Raw genomic sequence first — 10,708 nt, 5'->3', positions numbered from 1 at the left:
GGAGGGGGGGAGAAGAGAGGAACAGCCATAGGAACAGTAAAAGTTGACTGATAACTATGAATACTTTTACAAATATTTTAAGCAAACGTGTTTGCAGCATTAAAAGTGCATATGCTTCCTGAACCGTCTTTTTTTTTAAAGGAATGGATTGTCGTTTTATATGTATACACATGTATTACATCTAGCTATATCTATCCATATAAAGCCAAATACGGAAATTAAACACCTTATACAAAATATATAGAAATGTAAGCCATGTATATATCCTCAATTGACTTAAAATAAAATTAATCCTTTGAGAAGAATTATTCCTTGAATTACTTTTGGAAATTATCACAAAGTTATATATAGTATGTATATTTAAATGATCTATTTTATTCACTGATATATTTACATAAACTTAAGGTGTAACGTCTGTGCCGCCTCTAATTTAATACATAGTATAGTAACTAGGGCCATATCGTACTAAGTTTTTAAGCAGAACTCCTCATTGAAGTCAATAGGGGATTCTGATTAAAAAAAAAAAAACTAGTAGCTTTTGATTAAATAGCCTGCTCCTTTAAAAATATATAATGTAGATTTAAAAAAAAATACAACGTGAATTAAGAAAATAGGAGCATGTGAAAAATGGGGGCCTACCTATCTAGCACTTTGAATTCACTATCGCTTTAATGCCTTTTGCATATTAATTCTATTTAATAAAAGAGACAAAAACTATCAAGTATATATGAATTTAGCCTATTTTTTTATTTCTGTGTGTTCATAGTAAACATTTTTGTAAGTGACAAACACGGGCATATGACCACAGTATCACAATCAAGAAATTTTAAGACGACATTAACAATCACTCAAATTTATGCGGCATTTGCGCAACACAGGTTACATATTTGCAAGGTTTACCTATAAGTACAATAGGTATTAACATTTCACTACATTTAGAAAAAAAATAAAGGTGACCTGTTAGTGACCACATACATCAAAATATACACAACACAAACTGAAGGCAATCATTAATTTTGTCCCCTTCTGATTCATTTGAACGGGCAGTGCTGCAAGCTGAAACAATGTTGTTGTTTTAAATTACTTCGTACACTGAGTGCATTTTCTAAAACCCAATCTTTGGTCTAAAAGTAAACAAAAATCAAAAAATCAGCTCATTAAAGAAAAGGACAAAATAATCAATGGCCAAAATGTAGTTCTTGGGCATCTTTTACTATTACTTCTGCTTAAATACAAATTACATTTTAATTTTTTCACCGTTTTAATAAATTTAGTATTTTTTCAAGGTCTGCATCCACCAACATATCCATGATAACTTATAATACTGCAAACATGGAAAATCTGGAGGTTTAGGGATAGACTTTTGAATAAAAATTGCAAAGCAGTCACTATTTAGATACACATTCTACTATAATTTTGACTTCCAAACTTCATAGTCTACAATGTCATCTCCCCACATTGCACCTTGCTGACATTCCTCACCTTGTTGGAATAATAAACAACCCTAAAGACTGAACAAACGTACAGAAAATGGGGGACTTAATAAAAAATACCTGGACTTTTCTGTTTTTCTTTTAATTATCATTTACAATGCAAATGTGTGTAAAATGTTCACTTACAGTCTGGTCCCATGGATGTTAATGTATTAAAGGGTTTGAAGAAGACCCCTGATTCTGATGTGTGAAATAATCAGAAAGTCCCCCGGAAAGTCCTGTTGTAAAACTTGGCAAAGAAGGTCTTAAGGACTCACAAGGGAGAGTGGAGGGCGCCTGTGGAGACGTGGATGAGGAGGCTGCCCTGGCCGTCATTGAAGTGCTGCTTTGAGAAGTCATTGAAGGGTGAGGAACATGGGGGAAAAAGTAACTTGTCTGTCCTGCTAGAAGGTTTACAGAGCAAGGGTTTAGGGAATAGGTGCCAGAGCAGGGGACTGACAAGCCACATGGCACTGAGGCGGCCAGAGCTGCTGCTGTGAGGTGATGAGTGGCATAAGGTATCTCTCCATTGACTAGTCTATCAACACTTAACCCATTAGACGTGGAAAAGGAGTGGTTGTTTCCCAAAGAGTTTTGAGTCAACACTGAACTGTAGGGCATGGGGTGGCTGGGGTAGGCGGACGTGGTCCCATTGTAACTCAAAGTGCTGCTGGCCCGGGGGTGGTGCAGGGAGAGGAAAGGGGACATAGGCCAATACAAAGATCCAGCCCTATCCATGAATGTCAGTCCGGTGGAGGTGAGCCGAGCGCCTCGCTTGAAAGCCAGCTTGGCCCGGGAGGTGGTGGATCTCCTGCGGAGCTTGCCCGTGGTCCCCCCAATGAAGACGTCGTCGGAGGAAGGGTCCAACATCCAGTAGTTCCCTTTGCCCGGGTCGTCGTAGTGGCGGGGCACCTTGACGAAGCACTTATTGAGGGAGAGGTTGTGGCGGATGGAGTTCTGCCAGCCCTGCTTGTTCTCCCGGTAGTAGGGGAAGTTCTTCATGATAAACTCGTAGATGCCGTTGAGGGTGAGGCGCTTCTCGGGGCTCTGCCGGATGGCCATCATGATCAGCGCGTTGTAGCTGAACGGGGGCTTCTCGTACTTGCCGTTCTTCTTCTCCCCTTCCTTGCCGCTCTCCCCTTCCTTGCCCCCCTCCGCCGACCCCTTCTTCTCCTCCGCCGCCGCCGCTTTCTCCTTCTCCTCCAGCTCTGCGGCTGCCGCGGCCGAGCCCGGCTCCCCCTTGCCCGGCAGGATCTCCTTGGCCACCTCCAAGGTGCCAGAGGTGGTGGCCGCAGCCGCCGCCGCAGCCGCCACCACAGGGGGCTGCAGGAGGAGCTGGCTCTTCTCCTCTTCCTCCTCGGCCGGGGCAGCTCGCTGGGGCTGCTGCTGCGGGTGGTGGTGGTGGTGGTGGTGATGGTGGTGGTGGTGGGGGTGGTGGCTGTTGTGGTGGTGGCTGTGGCTGTTGTGGTTGTTGTCGCTCTGGACGGCTTCGGGCACCAGGCTGTTTATGCTAAAGGAGGATTTCGGCAGCATTTTCACTTCCTTCCTATCTCCCATGTCCAACATCACACACTAGTCTGTGGGGGAAAGTTGCTGCAGCGGCCCAGCGAGCAGCGCGCGGGGTGGCGGTGGCGGTGGAGGTGGCGGCGGCGGCCGCGCTGGGCAGCGAGGTGGCGGCACCCCGGGCTGGAGCAGCAGCAGTGCAGTTGGACCGCAGTCGCAGGCGCTGGCAAGGCATGTAGCAAGGACAGGAGCCGCCGGGGAGGGAAGAGGAAAAACAAACCCCGATCCCCGCTCGGAGCCACTGAGCACAATCACAGCCCCGTTCAGCACTCCTGCATGGTGCCCGGTCCCCCCGCTTCCACCAGAGCCCGGGGGGGACAGCAGCAGCCGGGCGGGTCGGCGGCGCAGAGCAGCAGAGGCAGCTATAGAGACAGCTTTAGCTACAATTAATTTCAGAGCTACAGACACACGCTAGGGCTGTAAAAAAATTTTTGGTTTAACCTTTTCCACCGGTCGCCCAATCAGAAACCTCGGCGTGCAGGAGCGTCTCTCCCGGAGCCAACCAATCAGGACTCCCCTCTCCTCCTCTTCCCTCACCCCTTCTCTCTCCTCCTCCTGCTCCCCCCACCCTCCAAGCACCGCCAAAGCCCCCTGCCGCGCAGGGATACCAGGGGAAGGACGCATCGCCGCGGAGGCTTACCTTTCTCATTCTTCCCTCTCCCCTACACTCCACTCCTCTTTAACCAACATTTCCCCATCCCAGTGTTTTGGATACTTTTAGTTTTATACCTCAATATTTTTTCTAAGCGATTAAAGTTTGCTTCTATCTTTTTTTTTTTTTTTTTTTTTTTTAAGGAGAGGAAGGTGAGAGGTTGGGGGAGGGGGCATGAGAAGGCAATGGTGGTGGTGGGGCTGGGAGAGGAGAGGTACTACTTTGCGGAGCCAGGCACTGTCTCTCGGCGCAGTGTATTCTTTTAGGCCCCTTGTGTTGATTAGTTTTTACTTTTGAAAACATCAATTTTAAGGGACAAATATTTTTTGGAGCTTGCTTTAGAAACATGTTTTGGGAGGGTATGTTCACCTCCCCCCGGGTATGTTTGTTTTGCTCTGTTGGTTTTATGTCGCAGGGGGCTGTTTCTTTTGGGGGGAGAGAAGGAAAGATTTACTTACAACCCGCCTTGCGTCTCCGTCCTCTCCCGGGAAAGCAGGGATAATAGGACGTGATTTTGATCCAGGGGCACTCGGGGTCCTGCGCATCGGCCTTTCGGGGAAGAAACGAGCCGCGGCTACTTCCACCCCATTATGGTGCACTTGACACTCGCAGCCGTGTGGGCCATTACTCTCTTGTTTGTTAATCTCCGAAATGTGTGAGTTAAAATGATGGATGGGGGAGGGGAGGAGATAAAAACAAGGTGTGTGTGGAGGGGGTGGGGGGGAGATAAGACTGAAAATAATGGACGTTGTAAGGATTTGCCTGTAACCTCCTCTCTTCTTAATTTCATTCTCTGCGCCTCATTGCCACTTTAAAGTTTCACTTCAATCGGAAATGTTCCCCGCCATTCTTTCTCCCTGGGAAATGCTCCTTCCTTGAAGGTGTTTGTTTTGAACATCAACGTATGGCACTTCTTGTTGTCTGGTTTTTTCTTCTTTTCACCGCGTTTGTTTTCAGCCGAAAAAAAAAAAAGTAGGCCATGTACAGATATGTATACATGAAATAGCTATATAAATAATCCACACACTATGTGTTGCAATTTGTTGTCTTTGTTTTTGCGATCCGTGATGTTGTGGTTCTGATGTTCTTATTCTTGGTTGGGTTGAGGGGGGGGGGGCAGAAGAGGCTGGGACGATAATGAGTTCGGTGCTGCTGGGTTAAATAAAATGATCTTGTACCGCTCCTTTCCCACTAACGTTCTTTACATAAATACGATGGGAAAGAGGTGAGTTTACGGCTAAGATTTCCTGGGGACAGGAATTCAGTGTTAGTCATCCAGATCAAATCCTTCCTTACTTTAGGCTTGAAACACACAGGCTTTTTTTTACTGAGGAAGCAGAAGGGCAAAATATCACCGAGATATGGATCACATTAAAAACAAAACAATAAAAAAGGGCAACAGACATTTTACTCTCCATCACTGCATAAATACCTTACACTTGTGTGCTTCTTCTCTAGGATTATGGCGGGTAAAAGAAAAAAAAAAAGAACAATGCAGTAAAAATATGTGAAAAGTTCAATTCTAATAAATGCAATTCATCCTATGTAAACTCAGGTTTGAACTCAGGTAGCAACGAATACGTGTGTGTGTGTGTGTGTGTGTGTGTGTGAGAGAGAGAGAGAGAGAGAGAGAGAGAGAACAATTACAATTGGCCAATAATAAACGATTGCAATTGGGGATGGCATGAACTCTGTGCATTGGATTAACCTCGAATGACCTTACCGCGATTGTATTTATTTATCCTATTTCGTAACAGATCGCTACTGACAAAAAAAAAAAATTGAAGTCAATGATCAAACTTTTTAAAAGAGAAATGTTTTCGTATTTTTAATCGTTTCAAATGATAATCATGTCAATGCACAGCACTGTATCCAATGTATTGGAATTCTTCAGAAAACTTGTGGAGTGGACTATGGCATGATCCTCTGATAGGACAGGGTCAGAGGAAAGGTAAGGTCTGTGCATATGATAATGATGATGTACATTTAATATGTATTATTATGGTGCATGGGATCCCTTTGGGGTGGCTGGGCCCAGTGCATTTTCTTACTCTGTCTAGCATGTAATGATTCGGTGCAACCGGATTCTTGAGAAAGGACAGGTTACGTAAACATTTACTGATGTGGAGTAACTATACTATTTGTACTCTGATATGCAGGAAGGAAAGTGTTGATTAACACAGAAGAAAAAAAAAAGCGAAATTAGCTGATTGCATGCTCATAAGTGCAAGCTGTCATTGAACTGCTTTTAAAATAGACACAGCTGGGTGTTTGTGTTGAAAAATTTCTTGTGTTTTTGCTAATACTGAAATAAGCATGATTTTGTATACCAAACATTTTCAGATCATTAAAATTTGTAATCTGTGCTGGTTTTAAACACAAAGAAAAGAAACAGATTCATTTCGCTGTAAAATTTGCTGATATTATATTAACTCAATCAGGTCTGTGTAAATGGTGCATTGTGCCTTATCAAATCTCTTTGATCCATTTAATACACAAAGTGCCAAACGTGTGTATTGTTTGTTAACATTGAACGTTTTATTCAAATCTCTGCTCTGCAGCAAACTGGAGGAGATGTCGTTTAATATAACACTGACATCGCCTGTTGAAATTTTAATGCTCTGAGGGGTTTCTTGGGTCAAAGCTGCGTTTACATTGCGTTGTGACCGAGGATGAAAATGTAGCAGGGAAAAAAATAAACATTTCGTCATATTGAATTTCTGAACCAGGGTTTAATAATGAGAGAAACGTGCTTTTAAAATGCCTAATAATCTAAATTTAGTGTCCAGCCATTTGTCATGGCTGTAAAATAAAGCATTGTACCCAAATTTAGGATTTATTATATTATTTTTAATACCAAGGGTATGCAATTCTCCCTAAAAAGGAAATTCTGCTTCCAAAATGTAAGACGTATCTTTCTAAGGCCGTGAAGGTTTCATTCATTGTTTACAGGAGACAAGAAGATATGTAATAGAAGCCGCATCAATTATTATCTCTGACGGACTTTAACTTACAGGCCTGTCTAATTTTTTCCTCCACAGAAAATTCTCAGTTTATAGAGCTGTGCATATAGATATTTACTTTGGAAATGCAGAATGTGCTCGTCTAATGGCCAAACACTGCACTCTTTTCTTAGACCTGACCCAGACAGAGTTCCCATTCGCTTCAGTGGCAGCTTTGCCTAGATCACAACGGAATAATGACTGGGTGACTTGACCCCAAGACTATGGCAAGATTAGGAGTTATTTTGAGAGTGCCTCGAAGGGAAGTATTTTCTAAACTGGAAGCCCATGTGGAATACCTGAGAATAAGAGCTGGGAAGAGTAGTGTTACCTGCGCAAGCCAAGAACTACAAACGTGAATAACAGGCGCAAAGAGTGTTACTCAGCTCTTTGTGTGACGTGTATTTCCGTTCAGCAGTGCACACTCATTGTTGGTGTATATTCACCTGATGTACCTATTACAGATTAATTTAACATCTTGAACAGATATACTCATTTGATAAGGAATAGAATGAGAAAATGGAAAACAATATCTAATTCAGAGGATAAAGAATTAACTAAATATTCTAGCTGAAATTCCGCGTACCAGTACTTTCCATACAGTGCTTCGATTATTTATTTGTCTATGTTTGGCCATTCTCCTTTTATTCTTAATTTATTTTAAAGACCCAGGTAAAATCGTACCATCCAGTAACCTGAATGAATCCAGGTACAGAGTAAACGTATTCTTCATGTGCTTAAGTTGTACGTTTTCTGTTTGTTTGCTTGCTTTCAGAAGATGGTAGAGATACCATAGTCCAAAGACCTTACAAGCTGGTCAAATGTAATGACATCTTAAAAATGAAATAGAGTTTCTTCCGCCATGAATAAAGGGTGTTTAATATCCAGGCTTCGATGACATCATGCATCCATGAAAGGAGTCAGAACACTTCATTTTAACATCCAAATAATGCCATATTAAATACAATCAAGCGCTCTATATTTGCCCCGGTGGGTATACGTTTCCCTTATTTGTTTCACGTCCCCTGAACAATTAAAGTAAGCGCTACTTGCAAACCAGCCTAACCATCCACTGATACCTTGCTTATAGGACATTTCAGATATGTATGTACCAATGCACTAACAACAATATGTGTCAAACATTTTGAAGATAGATAGATAGATAGATAGATTACTGTGATGCACCGATATGTTTACATATATACAGTAATGTATAGGTGTCCTCTCTCTAGCCAACTCTCATGTAATCCCTAACAGCTGGTAATGGTGCTAACATTTAAGTGATTAGAAGTTACTCTATTTAGCGTGTTGTATCCTTCTTCTGTGCGTTTTGGTTACAGGTTATACGATTAGGTTTGCGAGAACAGTAGTGAACTAAACTTCCCAGTGAGAGGTCTTCACACCAGGGAAGTGTTACTTTGCTGCAGCAGCCCTGCCTCGTCACTCATTAGGAAGCTGCAGGTTGTCAGGCGCTTCTCTTGCGCGCACACGCACACACAAAACCGCAGCACTAAAACTAAATTAAGAAGCCGATGATTAAGACAAGCGTCTGCGAGGCCTGTCATTTCAGCATCCTTCCATCATAACATTGTGGCACAGGGAAATTTGCTTGAAAACCTGGAAAAAAAATTCTCTGGGAGAGCCTCCTATATGAGATACAGTACCACAAATGCTAACTTCAAGGATAGACTGGGAGCTACTTCGGATGCAAGCTAGGAATCCACAGAGGAAATGGATGCGGCAAAGACCATTGGGCGATCCAGGCACTTCCTTAAACTCTGGTGAGTATCTCTCCAGTCTATTGAAGCAGGTCCGTAGGCACTAAGCGAATCAAACTGGATCATTTTGAAATCCACTGCCGGGTTTCTTCACGAGACGTCGGGGGAACTCCCCCTAATGATAGATCTGCAATGAAAAGTTCCTACTGGATGACTAATGGTTATTGGCACTGGGAGCCCCTTTAAGGAGAGCAGCATATATTGTGCCGAAGACCCTGCAAGTACCTTTTAAATACAAACATTTTAAGGTCCCCCCCCCCGTTGTTTTTGGCCCACTTGTGTGATTTTTCCCCTTGGCCCCACTTTTTTATAATCCCACCTCCTCAACCCCTTCCCCCCTCCCGCCGAAGGGGTGACCTACTCTGTTGTTAAATGTTTCAAGGAGAGCTAAATTTCTCATTCGATGATCTTTTGAGAAGCTGCACTGTACCATAAAGAAAGAACTGCCAGTAGGGCACTGCATACTGTATAAGGAGGAGTCTATCCAACTCCAGGACAGATAGCATTAAAACAATGAAAGCAATCAACCAGGTTTAAAGGGTTCCTCTAATTTATTTAAGTTTCTAGCGCATGCTAGAGGGAGGAAAACTTGGAAATGGGAAACCATTGCTGTCGGGGACAGAAGCGTTTATCCATGTTGTGAGCGTGAAACAAGATAGAATTAGGGGTGACAGAAACAGAGACGAGTAAACATTATAAAGCATACATTTCTCACTGCGGGTATACAGAGTAGAAAGAAATCTAAATCTAATCCAATCCAATCAAAATAAAGCTAGAGATCCGATGTTAAACGTTCATAATCTTATCAGATTAGGAAGTGTTTGAGTGTTCATAACCTGGCAATTGTTGAGTTGCTCGTAACTGAGACAGAATATTCTCACATTTGTATTAAATATTAACTTTAATGTTAAGATATTGATTGAATTTTCTTCGGAATCCGAATTATCAATAGTATTTTGTGTATCTGTCTACAAACACATGCACACATTAAATATGCTCTACAGAGTACAGCAAAAGTTCTTTCTATCTCACAGGGGAAATACAGGGATAATGATAATGATAATGATAATAATAAAATACCAGTGACATTTATCTCCAGAATCTATGTAGAAGATAACAAAATACACAGAAAAATGTAAGCAGGTTTCAAGTCGCATGCTATGCTGCACATTTAAAGAAATCGCTTTATCTCTATGATCGATTCTTAAAACTCGCCTGGCCAGAAAGTCTGATTATATATAAACTTGCCAAAGTTAAATAATTGGAGATAACATGTGATGAAAATTAAGGGAGCAAGAAAGATTTTAAAACTCGGCGCTCTACTCCGAGACTTTTAGCTGCTGCTGGACTGCCCTCGGAACAAACACGCACGCGATAATCCTTTCAAAATGCTACCTTGAGGCTCCTAAAATGTACTATTTGGGAAATGACAAATATAAATGTTTTGCGTTTACAGCTGTTGCTAACTCAAAAGAAATACATAACACATTCACCAGCCCCCTCCCCCTAACACACACACATACACGTTATTTCATTCTGACGCTTTTAAAAAAATAGACTGGTGGGGAATTTTCGAAGCGAGATGACGCTCCATAGATCTCTTAGCGTTATACCTGGTCATTTCAACTAGCCATATTTGCTACAGCTGTTCCATAGATGTGGTGGCTCAGCGCCATTCTTTCCAAAGCAGAGAGTACATATTTTTCTTAACAGAGTCCCAATCGGACACGCTAAGTTATGGACCCAGGATTTTAGGCCCTAGAGAAGCTGAGTATTCTTTCTCACTGCCAAGTGATAGCAACATGCTATAGACAACATAAAACATATAGATAACATAAGCACGCACCCAAACGGCACTTGCAAGCCAGGTAAACTTCTACATTTTCACATACAACTTCAGCTTTCTCTATGTTTTGGGTTCAAACGAAAGAGCTGCGTCTGTATAAGGTGCCTATTTCAGACAGTATACGGTAACTGTGGCTGGTAAATCACAAGTATCAGGATAGGATTTACCCTAATTTGAAGGACTGGAGTTGTGTACGTACCGACTCTTGATTGCCTCTTGGGACTACTCGCGTGAGTAAGGCTACCAGGATTTGACTTTCTATGTGCATTATTATTAATACACTTCATATTGGGCAGAACGGTTTCCATGTTTTCTTCCTTTCTTGGGGATGTTGAGGTCGTGGTGATGGAAAGACTCTTTTTGCCTTATCCTAACTGCTATCATTGTTAAATAAG

General features: G+C 42.3%; 1 protein-coding gene across 1 annotated transcript; it reads right to left on the bottom strand.

Annotated features, from left to right (window-relative positions):
• Positions 1-722: 722 nt before the first annotated feature.
• On the bottom strand, positions 723-3,421 carry FOXG1 (forkhead box G1). The gene has a single exon (XM_054028563.1). It carries the CDS (start codon positions 3,036-3,038, stop codon positions 1,638-1,640), a length of 1,401 nt encoding a protein of 466 aa, XP_053884538.1. The 5' UTR covers positions 3,039-3,421; the 3' UTR covers positions 723-1,637.
• Positions 3,422-10,708: the final 7,287 nt, after the last annotated feature.

This window comes from Malaclemys terrapin, chromosome 4, assembly GCF_027887155.1.
Source record: "Malaclemys terrapin pileata isolate rMalTer1 chromosome 4, rMalTer1.hap1, whole genome shotgun sequence".
Taxonomy (NCBI): domain Eukaryota; kingdom Metazoa; phylum Chordata; order Testudines; family Emydidae; genus Malaclemys; species Malaclemys terrapin.
This window is presented reverse-complemented; position numbering and strand designations above follow the sequence as displayed.

Bases quoted from the DNA above. Each gene is read 5' to 3' on its own strand.
- FOXG1 (XM_054028563.1), bottom strand. From the start codon at position 3,038: ATGTTGGACATGGGAGATAGGAAGGAAGTGAAAATGCTGCCGAAATCC.